At 38.2% G+C, this 24392-nt stretch overlaps 1 protein-coding gene across 1 annotated transcript in view; it reads right to left on the minus strand.

Moving 5' to 3' along the window:
• nek11 (NIMA-related kinase 11) overlaps nt 1-16719 on the minus strand; it is an 83385-nt gene extending 66666 nt beyond the window's left edge. Inside the window, exons 1-2 of the mRNA XM_051956918.1 lie at nt 16659-16719; nt 15557-15743 (exon numbers count right to left, since the gene is read on the minus strand). Of these exons, the coding sequence (XP_051812878.1) occupies nt 15557-15720 (164 nt within the window). The 5' untranslated portion in view covers nt 15721-15743; nt 16659-16719. The remainder of the gene's footprint in view (nt 1-15556; nt 15744-16658) is intronic.
• Between the last annotated feature and the right edge of the window lie 7673 nt (nt 16720-24392).

Here is a 24392-nt window from a genome sequence, read left to right on the forward strand (position 1 = left end):
AAACACCAAACGGATCAGATCAAAGACATCTGAGCTCTGATACCACAAAACTGGATGCAGCAGTGGAGGTTGCAGGCGATTTGTCTTTCTTTGTGGTTGCTTTGTGTCTCGTTGTTGCTTTCGAGCTCCTCCATTGACAGTTTGTGCCTGTGATCGTGGCTTTGAGTCTCTGTGGGGATTTTGTTTCTTTTCGTACATGTTTTGGGTCCCTTTGTGTCCATTTGTGGTTGTTTTCTGATTTTTCTTAGTTATTTTGTGTTTCTGTGATCATTTGGTCTGTGTGGCAATTTGTGTGTCTTTGTGGTTACTTTGTGTCTCTTTTGTCATTTTGTATCTGTTTGTGGACTTGTTGTGTCTCTTTGTGCGTTATTCTATCTATCGATAACTTTGTGTCTCATTGTGGTCGGTGTGTATCTCTTTGTGGCCGTTTCCTGACTGGTTTTGTGAGAGTTTATGTCTTTTAATGGTTGATGTCTGTCTCTTCGAAGTCATGTTGTGTCTCTGTGATCATTTTGTCTCTTATTGTGATCATTTTACGTCTCATGTTTGGTCTGTACCTCTTTGTGGCTGTTTTCTGACTGGTTTTGTGTCACTTTGTGAGGGTTTATGTCTCTTCGTGATTGTTTTTTGTCTCTTTGTAGTTATTTTGTGTTTGTATGGTCCTTTTGTCTCTCTCTCTGTGGTTGTTTTGCATCTCATTGTGTTGTGTCTCTTTGCTGTTATCTTCTGACCCCTATGAGTCATATTGTGCTTCTGTTATTATTCTGTGCATCCCTGTGGGCGTTTTGTTTCTCTTAGTAGCAGATTTCTGTATTTGTGTATCTTTATGACCAATTTGAGTCTTTTTTTCGATAATTTTGTTTCTATTTTTAGTCATTTTATGTCTCTTTGGGGTAGTGGTGTGTGTCATTTTGGTCATTTTATGGCGTTTTGTGGTCATTTTGAATATTTTTTCGCTGGTTTGTAGCTCTTTGTTGTGATTTTATATCAACAAATGTCACAGAGGTTATTGCTCAGGGGCCTAATCAGTGATCGATCCATGCAGTGAGGAAATAGTCAGTTTTTACCTCATTAAAGATTTCGGCACTCAGTGTCAGTATTTCCCAGAAAACAATCATTAATCAGTTAGTCGTCTAAGAGCAAATAGGAGTCCAACATTCTCTGGTGTGAGCTTCTCAGATGTGATCATTTCCAAGTTTTCTCTCACAATAAAACAACATCTGAGGTTTTCTTTCAGTAAATTACTTAAGACACAAAAACACCACAATAATGACACAAAACTCAAACAGTTCAGTTCCTCAAACTAGATTTTGACAGATTTTGTTGCAGTTAATGTGAATCCTCGCAGTCATTTTCCCATCAGTCTCACTTGGACGAGTTTTGACATTTTGAGTGACACACAAAAAGAGAGAAATAGTTGGTTCATGAACCTGCCATCAGCTCAGAGTATCACTACCTGCTGTGATTCTCTGTTGGAGCCAAACAGCTGCTGGGAAATTAAATGTACAGCCTGGCTTCATAACGTGCAGGCATTTCATTCAGTTCATTCAGTCTCACGATGATGTGCACTGAGAGGCTTTTCTTCAGCGAGCCGGCAGCGCCGACTCTCCGTTGCTATGCAACTACAGTGAGAGGCTGTTTGAAGTGAGACACTCTGATTAGTGCCGAGATGTTTCAGAGTTTCTTTCTGCCGGCTGAGAGCAGAAAGACACGAGCACCGAACTGCAAACCAGGACTAGAGTCTGAAAGATAGTAACAGACAACCTCAGAAAGACTGACAGCGAAATACGAACACTGCTGAGAGGTAATGTAGAAGTACAAATGTGTAATTGTTTTTTCTTTACATGCCACAGCTACTTATTTTACTCCACTCCAATCTGACAATGTAACATACTTCACAAATGACAATTTTAACGAACCATATGGAAAAGATACAAAACCTCTGCAAACAAACACAAAACAAGCACAAAGAGACTAAATTAAACACAAAATAATGGCAAAGAAGCACAAAATAAACACAAACAACCACAAAGACACAAAACAAATATGAGACAAAAAGACAAAACAACCACACAGAAACAAAACAACCACAAATAGACAGAAACAAAACAACCACAAAGAGATGCGCAACACTGGCAAACAGATAAAAATGAACTACAAAGAGACACAAAACAACCCCACACCAAAAACAAACATGAAACAAAAATAAACACAAAAAGACAAAACTACAGCAAAACAACAACAAAGAAACAAAACATCACAAAACATCGACAACGACACAGAACATCCACAGAGACACACAACAATTGCAAACAGACACAATACAACCACAAAGAGATGCGCAACACTGGCAAACAGACACATAACTAAACGACTACATACAGACACAAAACAACCACAAAGAGACACAAAACAGCCATAAAGAAATGCATAATTCCACCAAAACACAAAGCAACAGTAAAGCGACACAAAACAACCACAAATAGACACAAAACAACCACAAAGAGACACAAAACAGCCACAAAGAAATGCATAATTCCACCGAAACACAAAGCAACAGTAAAGCGACACAAAACAACCACAAATAGACACAAAACAACCACAAATATTCATAAAAGAACCACAAATAGACAAAAAAATTGCAAACAGACATAACACAACCACAAAGAAACACAAAACAAACACAGCCACAAAAAGATGCCCCTGGTGTCAGTTTGGGCTCCTCTGTTTGGAGGCCCTTCATGTCTGTCCATGGACCTGCTGTCTTATTATAAGTCTACATGGGAGATAACTAACTTTGTGTGCAGCTGTCTGTTGGTCTCCCACCTGTCGCTCAGGTGAACATCTGCAAAGTGAATGAAACCCATCACATAAACACAGCTGCTTTGACAGCAGGAAACAAGCCAACGTCACACTGTGACAGCTTTAGCGTCACAGTTAGAGGCTAACGGAGGAGACAATGGAGGCGAACATGTTTGTGTTCTCCAGGCTTGCTACCTCTCTGGATGTTAATGGCGGCCCAGCAGGAGATCCCACAGCTCCGTGTTGCCTCGTAGCAGGCGTCCGACATTGGCTATGATGGAAGGACGGCTGGTGGCGCCTACAGCCGCTGCTTCGCGCGCCGCCAAATGCTAAGTGAATAGATCTGCACAACATGGCGTCTGAAACGTCAGCGGGGTGCAGGTGGGCGAAGAGGAAAGTTTGAGAGCTGCAATCGATTATGCGGTTTATAACAAGTTCACATTATCAGAGTTCCTGTAAACACTGGGAAACACAGTGACAAGGAGGGACTAATTTAACTCTGAACTCTGAGCAGTTTATGGGCATTTCTTTGCTTCTATTTTTTTCACTGTGGGCTCATTTTTACTGCACTATAAAGTCCTGCACCTCTATGTAAACAGCACAACCATGAAGAGAAGAGAAAACACAGAAATGTCTTATGTGACCTATGACACAGAATGATACAGATCAGAAAGTAGAAATTCTTTGGTTATTTATTTTTAAAAAAACTTAAAAACCTAGAATCAACGTCCAACATTTTTCCAAGCGTCCACAGATGTTACCAACACTGGAACATATGGAGGCTTCACATGCTAGAGATATTTTAAGAGTTACACTTTTACAAACTCTACAAATGCTGAGAGACAGTTTTGCCTGCTTTCTTATATTTAGTGTCTCATGTCTATCATTTTGTGTTTCGTTTTGGTCATTTTATGTCTCTTTGGGCAGCTTTGTGGTACTGTGATCTCCGTCTGTCTGCTTTTTGATAATTTTTCAATCCATTTCTTATCATTCCGTGTCTATATGTTACGCAGTTTGAACCACCAGCTGTCTTTAAACACGAACATGTATTCCAATATGTTTGCTGCACAACACAAAAAAACACAAAAATAAGAGTCTTTCATGATCGAGCCACACCAACATCAAACTATTAACCTGTTGCACATCAAAACCATCTTAAAACTCCCACTTCATGAACTGACAGCAAGATATTTAGGAAAGTCGCAGGTAAATTATGCAACGAAGTCAGAAAAATAACGGATAATGACAAGAGCTCCAGAAATCATGATGGAAATCTGACATTTTGCTTTCATCGATAACTTTTCCACCTCAGCTGAGAGAAGAAATGATGATTTGGATGATTAATGTGTTTTTCCTCAGCCTGACCTTTCTTCGTGTCACAGGAAACAAGAAGCACTGATTAGTGGATATCTGCTGTCCAGGCTGAGCACAGGATGCTTGCTGCTACGTCAGTCTTATTGTGAAAGTGTTTTTGTGCTGGGATGACGGCCAGTAGGTGTCCGAGTGCATGAAAGAGAGAGATGTCTGTACTTGAAATATAGAGGCACTAAAGAGCTGAATGTAACTAAATCCTCTATGCACATCAAACTAGTAAGAGAGAATTTTACCTGATTAACTTGAGTTAGCATTAAAAATAGAATTTTCCATTTCAGAGATGACAGTGAAAACTTCTTCACGTATGAACTGTTTTGTTTCTGTTTTCTGATACATGTAAATTTAAAAAAAAGCATTAAACAGGTGGAACACTACACAAAAAGTAACGACAAGGACACAAAAACAACCACAAAGAAACACAAAATGACAACAAAGACTGAAAAATACCTTAGAAAGACTTAAACTGACTATTAAAGGACACAAATTGACTACAGAGTCACAAAATAACCAGACTCAAACTGACCCCAGAAAGACACAAAATGACCACAAAAAGACACAAAATCACAAGAAAGAGACCCAAATCAACCATAAAGTGACACAAAACAGCCACAAGGAGATGAAAAAGACCACAAACACAATGACTACAAAAAGACGGTAAGTGAATACAAAAAGGCACAAGATGTCTGCGAACAGACACAAAACATCCACAAAGAGTCAGAAAACATGTATGAAGAGACACAAAACAACCACAAAAGTACACAAAACGGACATGAAGATACAAGCCCACAAAACATGAAACAACTGCAAATACACAGAATGACCGGAAAAAATACACAAAACAACCTCAATAACACACAAAACCACCAGAAAGAGACCTAAATCAGCCACAAAGTGACACAAAAACAGCCACAAGGAGACTAAACAGATTACAAAGAGACACAATATGACTAAAAAACATGCTAAATGAATACAAAAAGACACAAGATGTGTGCAAACAGACACAAAACAACCACCAAATATCTACGAAGAGACACAAAACAACCACAAAGCGATGCAAAACAACCACAGTGACCAAAAAGCAACCACAGAAACACAAAGCAAATATAAATGAAAACAAAACAACCACAAAGGCATTAATTAAGACACAAAAAGACCACAAAAGGACACAAAATGGCCAAGAAGATACAAGCCTACAAAACATGAAACTGCAGAGACACAAAATGATAGAAAAAAAGACACAAAATGACATTTTTAAAAAATGTAGACCCCCAGAAAGAGACCCAGAACAACCACAAAGTGACACAAAGCCGTCACAAGGAGACTAAAAAGACTACAAAGAGATGCAAATCAATACAAATAGGAATGAATACAAGACATTAAACAACTAGAAAGACACAATATGGACACAAAAAGCCACAAAATGACCTGAAAAAGATGCAAACTGACTACAAAGACACAAAAAGACATTCTGCACAGTAAAATACAGCAAAAATAAAGAGAAACCCAACTGTTGACAGAAAGTAGATACAGCAGAGGCATGTAGAACTCATCGCTGTCTTAACATTGAAACTGTCACACTAACCGCTTCCTCTCCGCTGATGACAGCTTTCCTGAATGAACTTGAGCTGTGAGCCTCAGCCGGCTCCTTTGTTCAGTCAGAAACTCCAGGAGTGATGGAGGTCGACTGGAACATTCATCAGCGAGGCCACACAGCTGCTCCGAAAGCCTCCGAGGAGTCGCTTCACCCACACAGACTCACACGCATCACCTCAGGCAGAGATAGAACATTTTTATTGATTCAGTTTGTCCAGGAAAACACGGCTAGAAGTATGTGGACGCTGCTGGATACGACACGTTCTGCTTTTTATACTCCGAACAACCGATCGAATATTAAAAAAAATAACATCCATCCATCCATCCTCTATACACCGCTTTATCCTCACTAGGGTCGCGGGGGTGCTGGAGCCTATCCCAGTTGACTCAGGCGAAGGCAGGAGACACCCTGGACAGGTCACCAGTCTGTCTCAGGGCTACATATACAGACAAATAATCACACTCACATTCACACCTACGGACAATTTAGAGTAATCAGTTAACCTCAGCATATTTTTGGACTGTGGGAGGAAGCCAGAGTAAGAAAATAACAGTTAAATATAAATATACAGTGAAAATAAATGTTGGCTGCGGCTGCACAGTTGAAATGGTATCATTAGCGTAGTTTTGTATGTCTTTGTGGTCATTCTGTCTAGTTTTTTTTTAATTTTCTGTCCTCTTTCTATTGTTTTGTGTCTCATTTTTCTTATTGTGTCAGTTATTTGCTATTTTGACAAAATGTTAATGTGGACTCATTAGGGGTCTATGTATTACTAAATTACGAGCAGCTTCTATGTTGTCTTAATGCTGAAATTTAACAACATGAGGCAGATTTTGCCTTTAATGAATGTTACCATACAGATACTTAAAACTTTTTAAAAAAAGTTTATGTTCACAAATGACAAATAAGTCAACTCTTTATATTTTCAGTCACATGATGAAGAGTCTGGCTGATTTGTTAAGCCTACTAGGATTTGCTTGACTTTACTTTTTTACTGCGCAGAACCACATTTTCACTAGAATTGTATTTAATTTGCACCACTGAAGAAGAATCTCATCAACGTTGTGGCCTTGAAAATCTGTTTTATTTACTCATGTAGCACCACAAACATGTAAATGACAACAGAAACCTTTTAAAACACCAGTTTTTGTGTATTAACATTAAGTCAACATGGAAGCTGCTAGTAACCTAGTAATGTATGGACCCCTATGAGCATCGATTGTTGTGGACCAATGAGTCCACATTACCTTTTTGTCAAAATATCAAAAAAGTGGACCCTTGTCCTGCCAAACTTGCCACACATCAGATTCTTCTGATGTCAGAGGAAGCCAAAGTTGGTAAAATGACAACCAAGGACTGAATTTTAAGTAGAAAATATGGAGACATCCACATATATACACTTACAGGAACTTTCTAAGGCAACAGCACCACCCTTGTTTGAAGGTTTAGGACTTGTTTCTGTTTTCAAGAACCAATATTTAAACAATTGTCCTCTGCTGCTGGAGTCATTCATCAATCATACGAAACTTGGAAAAAATTACAGAAAATTTTCAGTGTTTAACTGTAGAAGTTTTCTGTATTTAAATCAGCTAAAAATCATCATTATTATAATAATTGACAAATATTGGTCATTATTTGTAAGACTTAATTTAAAAAAAAGTAATTTAACTGTAAAACTACTGAATCCTTACTGTATTATTTAAAGGAAATATTAAGTCTATTAAAAATGTTAAAAATGGTAAATACGTTTTTAACTCGACATTTTACAGTTTTGCTAAATGATACATATTATCTAGTAAAAGTATCTACATGTGTTAAAAAATATCATTTTACAAGAGTTGGCCATAAAATTACTTCTTAAAATGTATTTACATAAGAACAAAATATTTGCTGGTATTTTTCCACAGGTTTTGCAGCTTTGGGAAGGTTTTTCTGGCACATTTGCAACCAAGTGTCACCATTTAAAAAAAAAAAAAAAAAATTCTTGAAGTCTGAGACAACTAATTTGTTGCCTGACTAACTGAATACACAGACAAAACGAACTAAGCCCGTACAGTCATTCAGTCTGATTAGAATGAAACAAACACTTTCTGGTGGCTGAAAACCACTGTGAGCTGCTGACTGTCTGCTGTTTGATTGATAAATTCTCCTCTCAGTGTTTCTCAGAAGGACAGTTTGTGTTTTCAGTGAAGTAGACCTCCACAAGCCTTCGTCTGCTGGTTTTTAGTGTCTCACTGAGACAAACTGAGCCGTGAAAGTCGGGATAACGGCAAACAGGCGCTGCACTTCTGTCGCCATGGAAACCGCATCCAGATGGAAGGCCCGGGGATGAAGCTCTTTTTGTCCTCTAAAACCTCCTTCTTTCTCATCTGTAACCTGCTGCAGCTCTTTTCTTCACACCTGACGAGCGACAGAAAGGAGACGCCGTTCGACGTTTGTCTCGGAGACATCAGAGATTTATGAAGAAACGCTGACACATCGATCAGGGCGCCGAGTCTAAATTTATCAGGGCAGGAGAGACGGGGGAGGACGAGGGGTGAGAAGGGCTGTCAGATGGTGAAAGGGCAGAGATGATGACTCCAAACACCGACTCACCATCTGCTTTCTGACAACACAGAGGTACTGCACAGAGTCTGCAGCTCATCCTGACAAAGTGCCCTTGAGCAACACACTGGCGCTGCACATGCTCAGTTGGTGGCAAAGTTTGTAGGAAAAGTTCTGGATGGAAACTTGGTTCCTTTTACCAAAGTGTTCTGTGATAATCAGGACACACAAAGCCATAGAGGAGCTTGGAACAAGATAAGAAAAGGAGTGAAGGGAGAAAATTAAAGTCAGTTGAGACAGTTTTTAAATTTTACAGTCTGTATTAAACATCTGAACCCCAAAACTCACTATAAACGACATGTTTCATCACCGCAATGACACCTTCTAGCAACAAGAAACTGCAACCACAGACAGAATCTTCAACTTTCCAACAGTCAGTGAACTTGTCATGTGTGGTTCCATCATGACAAAACAGCAAAACAACCAAATCTACTGTACGTTTATAATCTTCTCATTTACATCATCTGCAAAAAATAAAATAAAACACTCGGGCATTTAAACAAACCTGATACTTTAAAAAAATAATTAATTCTGAGCTGCACAGCACAACTGGTTCACCAAGCCTGACTCATATCAGAACAGTCATTTTTGCATTTGACAACAATTCAGAAAGTATTCAGGAGAACTACAGCCTGTAACTGTAAATGAGTAAACTGTTTTAGGGAAGTTATTCTGCATTAAACATAAAATGTACCTGAGAAGTTCAACCCTCCGAAGCAGAAAAACTGCCAGCAGTTTTAATTTTTTTTATCTTTTTTAAATCTAAAACTCCAAATCTCCAAAATGACACCATTTATCAGCAACCAGCTGTAAAAATAAAATGAGTTGTCAGATTTCCATCTTTCCAACGGTCATTGAAATATCTGTGGCATGTAGTTTTATCAAGAAAAATAACCAAATCTCAGACTAAAATAGTGACATTTCATCTGAACCCCTATGTGTCATTTAAAATTCTCCAAAACTAAACTGTTAATTGTGATAAATTCATCACAGCAGGCCCTGTAGTTAAAAACTTATGAATCATCTGAGCCTCAAAACCTGCCAGCAAGTTTGAAATGTTCATTATCTGTGAAAAATAAATCCCAAAAATGACACCAACAGCCAGAAAAGTCAAAAAAGAAGAAACAAGTTAGATTTTCATCCTTCTGACGTCTGTTTATTTCTTTTTTACTGAACCAAATCTAAGCTTTAAATCGTGATATTTCACTAAAATCACTTTATTCCGTCACAATAAATAACTGACATGCTATAAAATATAACATTTAATATATATCAGTTCCTCTAACCTCCTCTAACATCAGATCAAAATGACTGTATTTCTAATTACTGACCCTTGAAAGTGGAAAAAAGGGCACAATGTTTAAACAAGGGTGGCATCGTTGACCCAGAAAGTTCCTTTAAGTGCATATAGAAGGATGTATCCATATTTCCTACTAAACATACGTTCTATAGCAAATTTCACCAAGTTTTGAGGCCAGCAGAACGCCATATCTGTCAAGACAAGGTTCCAGTTTTTTTATTTTGAAATATTTTGATAAAACATTGATGTGCACTGATGGAGAGCATTAAAACTGGTGGTCTATATGTTGTCATTACATGTGCAACGATACAAGCTGTTTCCATGGTGAAATTTAACAACATAAGAGGCTAAATTCACTTTAAAAACTGACCAATGCAGCTGTACAACAGGGAGATGTGATGAAGAGCAGCTGGAGTTTGGCTTCACAGAACCCAGGCAGCTTTTCGATCTCTTAGCGACCCACCTGTTTTAAGGTTTTATTGATGAGGAGAAATTCACTACTATGCGACAGAGAATTCATTTGTTCTTCAAGAATCTCTCCTGAATGTTCACCAAAACACCAAACCTTCCGTCCCACTCGCTCTCCATGAGCTTCATCCCTCTTTCTAAAAAAACCACAAACGCCTGACAGCAGCTGGAAGCAGAAGATGGATTGTAGCTCCAGCTGAAGACTTCATTAGAGAGACTTCCAGGAGATAACAGGAGGACGGAGAGGAGGATGAAGACGAGGGTGCACCTGAGACTGAGCCGCAGGACGAGGAGTCAAAGTGCAGGAAACTGAAAGAGACGCACGAGCTGGAATATCATACAGCAGCGCCAAAAGTATGTAGACACACATTATCACAGGTCCAGACTCTTCCCAGAGCTTAAAACACACTTCGGAACCTCAGTGGGGAATTCATCAGTGACAAAAAAATATTCAGAGACATTTTTTATCACGATTAAAACCACACTAAGAGACAACAGAAAGAACCAAGGTGATAGCAAAATATTTAGCTTTTTTGTCAATGAATAAAATGAAACTTGGCAGAATATCACCCTGCAGATCCTGATTTATGACCTTTACCATTAATTTCTTCATCATTCATGTCTTTATTAATTAGTTTATTAGTAAGAAGAAGCTCCTTCCATGCAGTAATGTTTGCTTCTGATGTTATCTGACATGACTAAACTCAACCAAGATCAGCTACAAGCAGCTGAGATAAACTGTGAACGTGTAGGCAGTAGCCGACATTTATAGAAAGCTGATAGAAGATTATCAGGTGATGTGGATGAAACATTACTTTCAGCTGAAGATCTTTAATATCAGAACGAAAGAATCAGTTCCAAGCTGATTGACGTGAAAGTGATGTGGAAGAGCTCAGAACGTAGCATCCTGTTCGATGAATGACTGTTACAGAGTCCCACATTTCTCTCCCACGTTCAGGCCTGGCTCACAAGTTTCTCTGATGAGTTTACAGCATGAAAATAAATGAGAGAAGTTGAAGTCATGTTGGAGTTTTCAGGAAGATGACTCGGATGCAGAAACAACTGATGAGAACTCATCATTTCAACTCGTGGGACAAATCCATGGGCTGCTGATTTCAGAGTTTTGGGAGCCGAGAGAAACTTTGCGCTATTATTATGAAATGTTTGAATAATCCACTGTCACCAACAGACAGCTCAGCACTGTCCAACGATTTAACACAGAAAAATCTGCACAATGGATTCATAAAATCGTGCAGAAAGCTTCTATGTGATAAGAACTCAGCAGCACAGTAGCAGACTGTAGCTTCTACTGTCATACTCGGTGGTTTACTGCTCCACGAGGACGCTCTGATGTTTCAACACGATCCACACAACATCTTCATCTGTCTGGATTGTTTCTCTGCAGCTATAAAGCGCTGAGTCAAAGTTCAGTCACACAGCTCATTTCACAGTCTTACGATAACGTGCTTCGCCTCTTTTCACAGAGATGTGAACAGATCTGATTGCAGCATCAAACACAAAGACTCTATTCATGGTCTAAGGAGTGTCCACAGCAGCGGAAGATGCAGTAAACTCACACACCACACATGTACAGCACTAAACTGGATCCTGACAACAAGAACAAAACAATGCAAACAGTACAAACAAGAGAAGCAACAGAACCAAGCACCCAGTTTTCTGCACATGCTCAGTGAGCACTGTGATGAGTCTCAAATTTTGTATCGCACAGACTATGGTTAGATGAGCTTAATTATGTAGAAATTTAAGCCTATGAACCAACCAGCAGGTTAGGATGGCCTCTTATCTTAAAATTGTCACAAAGAGACATATAAAACAAACAAAATGAGACATTAAAGGACAAGCTCAAAATGCAAAACTCCAGAAGGGAGACAAAGACGAGAAAAAATTACCACTAAGGAACAAAAACGTTCTGAAGACACAAAACAACAGGAGGCACAAAAAGGCGACGATTGAGAATCCCAGAGACACACAAAATGGATTAAACAAGACACAAATGAGAAAAATGAGACACAAAACAACAGAAAGTAGTCTTGCAGAGTACACAAAGTCTATGTAAACATTTAAAGAGCTAAATATCTATTGTATACAAAGCCCCTATTCTACTGGCGGTCACGAGATGATTCCTATTTTTAAAATTTTGGTCAAATAACTAATTGAGTCATCTTTTCCCCCCTGATTTGTTCCATTCTAACTGTGTCTTACAGCAGAGAAGACATCTCTGAATTCTCTCTCCTTCCAGTCACAATTGTGCTGTTTCCATAGAGGGACAGGACTTTTGTTATGGTGCTAAATGAGTCCACAGTGAGGAAAAATGAGGCAAAAGCCCTGTCGAAATTTCTCATTTGAAGCTTTTTTATTCAGAAAGTGAGTTTAGTTAACTCACTGAGATTTGGAACAACTGGTCCAATTTTCCTATCCATTTTAAGCTCCTTTAAATTTCTACTCTTCAGTATTTCAGACTCAAACTCTCCTCTATCTGATAACTTTGGCGACTAAGGAGCTGAGCAAACACATGATCAGCACATGAATTATGATGCAACTCTTTAAGTAAAGCAGATGAATTAGTTCTGCCTCAGTCACCGACAACATTAAAATTCTGCTTACATGTTAATCTGGCGTCAATAATTTAATACATAATAACTCTCTGTTCTTTTACTCCAGCAACATGTTGAAGACTTTCACACAGTCACAGACACAGTTACAGTTCATTCAGTCATGTATTTCTAATACGAATTCATTAAATAAGAAGTGGAGGGCATCGACATTTGAGGGAAGAATCCTCTTTTGATGTGTGCTAGCTGCAGGAGTTTCTTTGTGGTTCTCTTGCTTTCCAATTTACAAGATTAAAACTAAAAATAAGATCTATAAATTATTAACATTAATAATAATCACTAAATCCCTCTGGGTCTCAATGGATGATTTGATTTTTATTAAAGCAGGCAGACAGCTGATCAGTGAATCCCTGATCTGTCTGATCTCTGACCAATAAGGCTGCTGTTTACATTCAGTGTTTGTTTGTTTTAGGGAGTAACTCGATGCTGACCTCTTCTTCTTCTTCATTGATCTGTGATCAGCTCTGACAGGTTGGGACACAGAGCAGGTATTTACAGATCGATGCTGCCATCTAGTGACAGTCAGCAGAACTGTCTCTCTTCTACAGCATCAGAGCTGTCCAAGTTGCTTGTTTCTGACAACAAATTGTGCATGTTCTCAGGTCTGAACCAACTTCAAACCAAACATTAAATGTGCATTTGACATAGTGTTGTCCACTGATTGGAGCTAGATATACCTCAACTGTAGCTGTTGAAACTCAGCATAAGACTGTTCTGTTTTACACTGTTTTTAAACAATGTGCCACTTTTACGTAACATCTACATTCAGTCTATTTTTTGATCTAAAATTGATATATTTCTATCTTTCCAAAAAGAAGTCCAGCGGCCTCCTATGAAAGCAGAAAGATCACATTTGTGTTTATATTCTTCTGTAATTCAGACTGGATGAAAACAGAGGCCCAGCTCACCCACTACATGGTAAATCAGCCATTCTGAAATGCTGTTCAGTATCTCTTCTATATATTTAGCCACTGTAGAGGCACTACAAAATCACAGCACTAAATTTTAGTGTACAGCAGATCGATTGAATTACATCCATTATGCACCGCAGTCCAGAGGAGGAGCCGCTAGATATACAGCTGATGGAGTAACAGGATATTCTGTCAAAGCAGCATTTTTGTTATTGTACTTTGCATTAGAAGATGCAGAGAAAAGTGGCTATCCGTGTGAGCAGAGAGCAGCAGAGATCATGACTTCAACCTGAGCCACTTGAACCATTGATGTCTATCAGAAGAGATACTTGAGCTTAACCTGAGATCACTCAGTTTCACATCACACTGCTCATAGTGTTGTGTTTCCTCTGCTGAACTCTGGAAGATAACTTCATACAGATGTGAACAAGGTTTCCATACACTTGCAAAGACCATTTATATCACAGCAGTCTCCAGTTTCTAATGACTCCGATAACTCTAAATTTTCTATGATCGACTGATTCGAATACATGCATCTTTGTCACAATAAACAACGATGCATTTTGGTTCTATCGTAGATTTAATCGTAGGTCTTCTGGAAATGTGACAAAATCTGCTGGGTCAAAAATATACATACAAGAACTGAAATATTTCATTAAATGTCCTTTAGCCTTTTTTTTTTTTTACTTCAAGTAGGCACTACTGTTAGGTGTCTACAAGCTTCTGGTTGTATCTTTGACAACTTCTCTTGACAGAATTGTGAAGTCAGGACTTTGGGGTGGTCATTAAAAAACCTTAATTCTAGACTGATTTAGCCATTTCTTTACCACACTGATGTGTGTTTAAGGTCATTGTCTTATTGGAACACCCAACTTTGGCCGAGACTCAACCTTCTGGTTAATGATTTTAAGTTAACTCGAAGAATGTGAACCTAATCCTCCTCCTTCTTTTTTCCACTTACTTGTATAAAGTACTAGTTCCACTGGCACCAACACAGGCCCACAGCAAAAAAATGCCACCACCATGCTTGATGGTAGGTTTGATGTTCTTGGGGTTAAAGACCTCCTCCAAACATATTTCTGCATGCTGTGGCCAGAATTTTCCTCCAGAATACCATTTCTTTGTTCATTCAGATGCCACTATTTAGAGGAAGTGCTTTCTTCTTGCACAGCATTTTCAATAAAGAGTAGTGCTTTGGAAAACACACTTGTACATTTAGGTTTAGACTTGACACTTGAATATTACTTTAAAATATTTTAGAGAGTTATGTTAGATATATAATGTTTGTCATCAGTATTAACAAAAGCGACAACTATGTTTCATCTTATTATTTTTCATGATCCTATTTATGGGAATAATAATCAATACAAGTTAAATCAAGTGCTTTATAAATGTTCTATCTGTGGATTTGATCACAAAACAGTCAACTCCTCCCAAGTGCACCGTCAGTAAATGTCCCACAGCTCCCGTCTTCCCCTTAAAACCGAATGCAACAGACTGAAAGTAGAGACAGTAACAGCTTGCACTCTGCGGTGGATGGATGTTCAGCATTAGCATGCAAATTGATCCACCCTGCACAAACCAACTGTCCTAAATACTAAATTACAGATGGACATGATAGAGACATGTAACAGGAGTCAACATGACAACAGTGTAGGAACACCAACAGCCCAACGCTGCTCTGATCTCAGAAAAGGCTGGTATGATGATGCCAAATACTTCCATCGACACATTAAAAACAGTTTGTGTTAACAGGGGGTTTTCGGCCATCGCAAGACGTACAAATAATGCAGATACTGAAGAAAACGTTTTCAGTACTGCATGGTGTTTAAGACTTGCTGTGTTAACACGTTGATTTGAATCTACTCACAGCTCTTCTCCGTCTGTAGCTTTGACATCCTGCACCAGATAAACTGAACCAAAACTCCCTCGGCCCAGACTCTGCAGGATGATGTATCGCTTAGCAACCAGATCACCACTGCCACCACCAGGGGTTGAAGTCTGGCCTCCCTCCACCTCCTGGAACCTGGGCATCCTGTGGACTCACCTAAAAACACCTGTGGTCAGACGACAGCGGACTCAGAGAGGCTGACAGCAAAAAAAACAACAAGGAGGCAAAACAAGATCAAGGAGACACTAAATGTCTTCAGAGCAGCTGATTTAGGTGTGTTCTATTGGAGGGTTTACATGACCTGCCTTTTGTCTCATGATCTGTTCATATTGACATGGGTCTGATACACACTGATACATAATCACTGGAAAATTAAAACTTAAAGTTAGACTAAAAGTTTAAGTTGTGGCCCCTTTTGGTTCTCTGCTGTGTCAATGGGAGAAGAACTGATGAAGTTGGATATGTGAGGAGGTGGCAGTGGTATATGTATTTTCTTATATTGTCCCTCAACCCACCTTCAGCAATTTTTTCTCCGTGCATTGAAATTTGAGGCTGTTTGAACAGCACTATCTCAGGAATTATTACACATAAAAACTTGAAATGTTAACTCTGATTTCTCTTGCTATTTTTTATCAGTTAGTAACAATCTAACACGGGAAAAGTCCCATACTTGAGCTTACATTAGTAAAAACAAGACGTAATGCAGAAGTTTGAGCAGCTACTGAAGCGAGTAGAACTTTGAAAAACGTTCCTTAATGTAAACGAGTCTATTTGTCCGACAACTCGGAGCTTGGAGAGTTCGGTCTTTTTAAAAAAAAAAGAAAAAAAAAGTTAGTTGTTCATTCAACAAACATACATCAGTGTCACACGAACCACCCGTTACTCGGTTATCAGTTGTTTCTGTCCGTTAATGAGTCCGTTACTCGACGTTAAAGCGCTGAAATTGACCGTGTCCGATAATGGACTCACCGGCTGAGTAAAGTCAGGGAAGTCGACGCTTCTCCTCATTTATTTAGATTTTTTAATGAAGCTGCTTCTGTCAGATGAACTAAAGTGACGTGTGGATTTTTGTGTTGTTTACCTGCAGCAGGTCTGGACGCAGCACTTCCGCGTTTGATCTCGTTTCCATGGACACCAAAGTCAACACACACACACACACACACACACACACACACACACACACACACACACACACACACACACACACACACACACACACACACACCGCGCCTACACTGACCTTGCTTTGAACACCCTTAACAACACATTACTTGATAACATATTTCAAATGTATTATACAATAAATATAGCCTAGCCGCGCTAGACCCAGCTCTGACGACGCAAGGGTCTAGTTACCCTCGGTAAGCCTCCAGGCATACACTGCAACACTAATATGAACTACAATAACAACATTTAAACCCCCAATACCCAGACCTCCCACTTTAAAAGTATTGATTTAAAGTCTGTAATTTGACATGTGATCATAATCATACAGTTTTTCGGTTGTTTTTTTTTGTTGTTGTTGTTGTTTCTGAAGTGATTTAGAAGAAAAGGAGAGCTCATCAGCTAACGCTAGCAGTAGCTAGCGTGGTTAGCATAAAAAATATCAAAAACGTATCAGAAAAAGCAAAAAAAAACCTTAAAATGTTTTTCAAAACATCATTGTTTTGTATTTTAGACACTTTAATTATCCATTGTGCTTAATTTTCATCTTTAAAAGCAGTCATAGTGGAGCAGAAAGAACAATATTTCCCTCTGAGATGTGGTGGAGTGAAAGAAGAAGGTAGCACAACATGGAAATACTCAAGTAAAGCACCTCAAAACTGCACTCCAGTATGGGACCTGAGTAAATGTACTCGGTTGCTTTGCAGCAGCGTCTGATGTCACTGAATGCTGGTTGATGTAGAATGAGGCCGACTGTTTAAATCCAGCAGGTGGAGACGTTTCCTCACATTTGATCCTGAAAACAGAAGCAGATTCAAGCTGCAGAAACCTGAGAACACTTTCAGCTTTTTACTCTCAGAAAAATCTGAGTTTGATCTGCAGAGGAGACGCTGTATCGCTGCGGTTGTCAGTGGAAACTACAAACAAACAGCTGATCTTACTGGTATAACTGTTCATTATTTTTACATCCAAAAGGCTGATAATTAAAGTGTGTCCTCTACTGGACCACTTCAATCATTTGGATCTGCTGGAAACTATTCTGACTTTCACTTCTGGAGAGACTGAACCATTTAAATAGCTTCAAAGGTTTTAAGTGTGGAAATTATCAAAATTCAGCCAAAATATTTTAGATTTTTGGGATTGGTGAACTCTGAAAAGCATATTTCCTGAATTCTGTCTCAAATTATGACAATAATTTTCTATATTTCTACATGAAAGTGACCAAGATCGTTGTGTGTCAATGGTGAGTCTAAAATGTGTTTTTCAAGTTGAAAGCTGCATTCGTTTCAGACTGAATGTATTGATTATGTCACTTGCAGCTGAGCAGCAATAAAAGGTCAAACAACCGAAGGAGAGCAGGTCACTCACAAAAAACGCATCATGTTATTCTACTGACCGACTCTGTGTGGTTTCACGTTTCAGAAACACAAGGAAGGACACATTTAAGACCTCAAAAACTGGTGTAAAAACTTAAATATTTTGCATATTTATATGTCAGTCTACAACGTAGGGTTTTGATTTTGAATTATTTAAGGTTCAGTTGAATATTTACTGTATGATAGATTAAAGCGTGTGATGGATTATTGCCACCAGTATATTAACTGCTCTGTAAATTGCTTCAAACATGTATTTATCACATTATTTAAACAGGACAGAAGATATTGTAGAACAATTATAACAAGTGCTGTGACTGCAAAGGTAAATAAAGTCATAATATTAGAAAATACCAATAATTGGGAAGAGAAAATGATCTTAGGACAGGAGAGCACGTCGTTTTTAACCCAAATGTTTTTGTTCCATAAACGTTCTACAAATATTTTCAGCATATTCTTTTAGTTTCCAGAACATTCTTCCTAAAAGAAGGAACTTAAAGAGCTTAAAGAGCATATAACATAAAAGCTTTTGGTGATAACATTGTTAAAACAGTCTGAATGTTGCATTGAGAAAATCCTTTCTTTGTTCTCAGCTAAAAAAAAAAAAAAAAATCAAAGAATATTATGGGAAAGTTGTGCAAAGTTCTCATCATGTTTTCAATGAGAGGTTTTATTTTAGTTTCCAGAATGTTCTTCTTTAAGATAAGAACATAAAGAGGTTCTAAAAGTTTTTGGGAAACATTGTGAAAAGAACGTTCTTCCGTTATTCTCATGTCACATTGTGGGAACGCTGCATAGATTTGACACCATCCTCTTCAACAGCACCCCAAAATATCCTCAGAACATTATAGGAAAACGGTTCCACTTTTCTTAATATACAGGAACGTAGCATGAAGAACGATCTGTCAACTTAGGCCTCAAAAACGTCTTAACGTTTTCTAAATGTTGCATTGAGAAACTAATTCCTTTGTTCTCAGCAATATTTTTCCATCTAAAAACATTATGGGAAAGTTCTGCACAGTTCTCGTAATGTTTTCAACGGGGCATTTTATTTCAGATCTTAGAATTTTCTTCTATAAGGTAGGATAACTAAACAGGTTCCAAAACAGATTGGTGCTGACATTCTTATAATGTTATGGCCTAACGTTCTCAAAACTTAAAGCTGCACTGAACACATTCTTCAGCTGTTCTCATGTAACATTGTGAGAACGTTGTACAGATTCTGACAGTTGTTCCTTGAACAACACCACCAAAGAACTTTTATCTTGACATCTCGAAAATGTTTTCTGAATGTTGCTTTGAGAACATTCTTTCTCCGTTTTCAAAAGGAAAATCTTTAAATAGAGCGTCCTCAGCAAAAAAAGGTAAAATGTTCTGCGTTTAATGCACCATATTATGTACAACATAAAACGTTCTGTAAAACAAACATTCATTCCATCACCTGGAAAACATTTTCTAAATACATATATATGTCAGGGTAGAGACTGCGATTTGGTAGAGTTGGAGTTTCTACCAGTAGAGATTGCGATTGGAGTCTCTACCAGTAGACATTGTGATCGCAACCTCTACTAGTAGAAACTCCAATCCTACCAGTAGAGATTTGTCAGGGCTCAGGTTAGACTTTTAAGGTTAGGGTCAGGGGTCAGAGCAGGGGTCAGATTTAAAGTTTCATCTCTACTGGTAGGATTGGAGTTTCTACTGGTAGAGACTCAAATCGCAATCTCTACTGGGAGAAACTCCAACTCTACCAAATCACAGTCTCTACCCTGACATATATATATTCTCAAAATATTTCTCAGAACATTACAAGAACATCTCATTAAAATCATCTGAGGCCTCAATAACACCTGAAGAACATTTTCTGAAGTCTTGTTTGAGAACGTTCCTCCTGTGTTATCGTAGAACAACAATTTGTGTTCCTGACAACATGCTCTGAATATTGACACTGCAAAATTATATTTACTTTTTATGAACATTATTGGAAAAGAAAATACTCTGAAACCGTTCTTTGAACATTTGATTGAAACATTTTCTTCAAAACACTGCAAGAACTTGGAGGTAAATTGTAAAATAATGTTCACTTTTTGTGCTGTTCTTGTGTTTTTTTTCTGATTTTGTGCATCCCTGGACACCAGCGTTTGTGTTTTGTGCAGACCTGAAATTAGCATGAGACAGAAATGGTGCAATGAGCCTTTAATTCACAACATGCAACAAATTACAACTTGTAGTTTAAACACACCTTTAAAAAATGTAGAAAAACAACACAAGTCATGTGAGCTCTTGGTGATATGACTTAAAATACTGCGGACATCTTTTCGTCTAAAATATAATAAAATCCCTTCATGTCTTCATCTCGCTGGAACCAACCGGGGACCGACCTCTCGCTGAAGGTGGTTCCACGTTGTTCTGCACCGAAACCGAGTGACCGACCGACACAAACAGAACATTAAGGCACTTTGGAGAAAAAACAGAATCGTCTAAACTATCAGGGTGTCTGAGTCCACTGGGCCTCTTCTTCCTCTGCATGGGTTCACTGTAAGCAGCTCTGATCCAGAACTGAAAATCAAGCTCCGAAAATTAATCACCAGCTATTTCAAAAAGCTATTTTTGAGTAATTTTATAAGACAAGAAAAAGCATCAATTGTTGTTTTTTTTACATTTTAGACAGCAAATAATCAACAGATTGACATTGAAAATAATCACTAGTTGGATGTTTTCAATTAAATGGCCGATAAAATGGCAGAAAACCTGCTGAGTAGAGGGTGACAACTTCAAAAAACCTGCAAATATTCAGTTAACAACAGAAAATGTTCTGCAAATATTCGTCTTTTTTTAAAGTTCTGATTAAGTTGCAGATCATTCATTTTGAAAGTGACTACATAAAAGAAGCTCCAGCCTAATATTCTACTCGGTACTGACTAGAGCTGTAATGATTAATCAATTAGTTGTCAACTATTAAATCATTATTACATTACTTTAAACAATCGGATAAAGTTTGAGTTAATTTAAAATAAAAACAGTTGAAATAATGTCATTGCAGCTTCTTAAATGAGAATAATTTCTAGTTTTTTCCTCCTCTATGACAGTAAATTGAATATGTTTGGACAAAACAAGACATTTGAGGAGATGATAGACATGAGTTACCATTTAGAGACCAAATTTGACTGAACAATCCAGAAAATATGTGAAAATCAACAGTGAAGATGATCATCAGTTGGACTTTCATTGTGGTTTGTAATTTTAGCAAGAATTCAGGAGAAACTACTATTAAATCTATATTTTTGTGCTCTGTAGAACAGCAACTGGCAATGCTATTCATCAGTGACTAATCTACTGATTATTTTATTGTTTTGTCTCACCAGATTGACAAAATGTCCATTTACAGTGTCTTAAAGCCAATGGTGACATCTTTAAAAGGCTTCGAGCTGCAGCCATTAATTGATTAGTTGTCAGCTATTAAGTTTGTCATCAACTGTTTTAATTATCAGTTAAAGTATTTTCAGTAAAATTAATACCTAATAACAAGACATTTGTGCAAAATTAGATCTTTTTTTTTTTTTTTTTTTTTACCATTTTCTGGTAATTTAGAGACCAAACTGCTGATTGATTCATCCACAATGGTCATTATCTGTAGAGTATAAAGAAGGAAAAAAAAGGAGAATTGTTCCTGCTTCCACACATTTCTGTTGACTTTAACGTAATTTATTACTGACACCTGATCTTCTGATCTTTTCTTGGCACTTTTGGACTCCCCGTCCGCTGTTTCTACATTATTCTCAACCTTGGTGTCAGCGGTTGGCGAGAAAAATGTCACCTCAAGCTCCGTTTAGTTTGACCTCATAACCGTATCACCTGATCTTGTCTAGGCTGCATAGCATAACATTAAAAATTAATGCCTGGCTGCTGATTAGAGTCCAAACAGTGAAGCTGTGTGCTCCGAGAGATTTCTTGATTTGATCGAAAACTACACAGAAACCGTTAAAAAAATGTTTTAGAGTTACCCTGATGAGATAGTCAATATAATACTGTCATCTCTGATTTCATATTGGTAGGTTTCTTGTCCACAAATTGTGTTTTTGATCATTCAAACTCTCCTGACATTACTTTAAACAGTTCCTACTCAGTATTTCACAGAATCCAGTAGCAGCAAACTGAACTGTGTGCCTACATGTGCAGTCGGTTCTGGATCAAAGCTGATCAGCCTTTAAAGTGAAAACCTGCCAGTGGACTCGCAGCCTTACATCAGGTCACTTTGCGTCGATGAGAACAGCATCATTCGGCATCAGAAGATACAAACACGGCAAAATAAATCGTGTAAACAGCCTGGTTTGGTTTGGTCTGGACACAGAGTCGATCACAGCTTGTGTTTTGGGGATATTTTGGACTGTAAACAGGAAACAGTCTCACTTTTGGATCTCTGGAGGCTCAAACTCTGACTGATTCACTCTGGATCCAAACCAGACATCCAAGCAGCAATTAAAAAAAAACAAAAACAGCTCCAAAAATAAAGAAAGCAGCAATAAAAAACATCAGACTCTTAAACTGGATACCGGGCTGATACTGATGGAAAACTTGGTATATTAAAAGTTCAACAATAGAAATACAAAATCTTAAATCAAATATAAATCTTAAAAGATTTAAATTTTTTGTCCAGTCATATTCAACAAGTGCTTCATTAACATCAGATTGGATCTTCAGCTGTTGGCTAAAACCAAACCTCTGCATGGCATTTAGGAAGTTTCATCAGTGCATCAAAAACAGAAATAAAAGCTGTTCTATGTAAAGCTGGTCCAGACGCACAATCAAATACAGCAAAGTGAAGCAGCAAATACACAGCAACTGTGAACATGTTGGACCGTCACAGAAACGCAGCAAAGTCTGACTTTGTAAAAAACTGCTTTTTAATAGTTGTGGTGAAAACGGTGTCTAAGTGTAAAGACCCCGACACAGTGTGCGACTTTAGGACGTCTCAGGCAAAAAGTGACAATCCAGAGAGAGAATGTTTGGCTGTCTGAAGTCGACAAAAACGGCAACTTCAACGCTTTGTGGAAGAAACTCAGGACCGAGTTTTGAAACGGTGCTGCTGCTACAACCAGGAGGGTCTTTATGGGTTCACTTAGTGCCTAAATGACAAGACCTGAAACCACTCAGGTCCAAATGAGGCGAACCGATTCCTCTGCATCTGCAGAACATCATATGAGATCGAAGAACTTTTGAGGAAACTAAGTTCTTTTACCTGCATTTTCACAGGATTGTTTTAAGCTTTTTGAACTTTCAAGGTGATTCTGTCATGTTGCCGTTGCTTCCTGACACTGACTAATCTGCCTGATCTTCAAACCGCGGCAGAAACACAGATAAAGAACTGAAGGACATGCTAGTTTGTCATATTACAGTTATTTTCCTGCACAGAGGAATCTTTCAAGCTCATTTCTGCTGTTTTTTTTCTACTCCAAGGAAAAACCACCAGCAGCAAGAGGATAAGAAATGAGAATAAAAATTGCAAGTGACCGAATTGGTTAACTGGAGTTTAATTTGCTCGAGCTTAATAGATGTTTTTGGTTATTACGTGTGAAGAAAATAACAGATTAATCCAGAGATTTCTGTCAAATAAGGAAGCACAGACACGTTGACTTCTGTTACTGTGAACAGTCACCGAAAAAAGCTCAACTGAGCAGTAAAAAGCCTTGGTGGAGGAAATTTAGGACCAGATGTAACTTGGTTTCAGGGTTCTGTCTTGTTTTGTGCAGCCACATTGTCACAGGATAGTTTTAACTCACCAACAGTCTCTGTTCAGGGTCTCGGAAAGCAATTTTGTAGCTTTCTAACACTGACTAATCTGTCTAAACTTCAGCGCTTTAAACTGCAGCAGAAGCGCAGATAGCAAAGAGCTGAAGGACATTTTAGTGTCAGTGCACAGAGGATTTTTGATGCCCATTTTTGGTGCTTTTATTCAGCTCCAAAGGAAAAAGATCAGAAATGAGAATAAAAACTGCAGTTTGGTTCATTGGGGTTTCATTTTCTCGACATAACAGACACTTTTGTTCATCAAACGCTGAGAAATTACAGAAACATTCACAGATTTCTGTCATTTCCTCTCTTAGATTTGAGACCTATTCTGCTTCCTGTTGCCCAAAAAGTCCAACATCCAATTTATAGTGACTATTTTAATCTTAAATGTGAGTCTGTAAACTGTGGCTGGAAACATCCAGAGAAAATCCCTGAATGGAACCGTGCTGCTGTGAGGCCTCTGCTCTCTCCCAGTAAAATGCACCGTCAGT

The sequence above is a fragment of the Acanthochromis polyacanthus genome, chromosome 12 (assembly GCF_021347895.1).
Source record: "Acanthochromis polyacanthus isolate Apoly-LR-REF ecotype Palm Island chromosome 12, KAUST_Apoly_ChrSc, whole genome shotgun sequence".
Lineage (NCBI taxonomy): Eukaryota > Metazoa > Chordata > Actinopteri > Pomacentridae > Acanthochromis > Acanthochromis polyacanthus.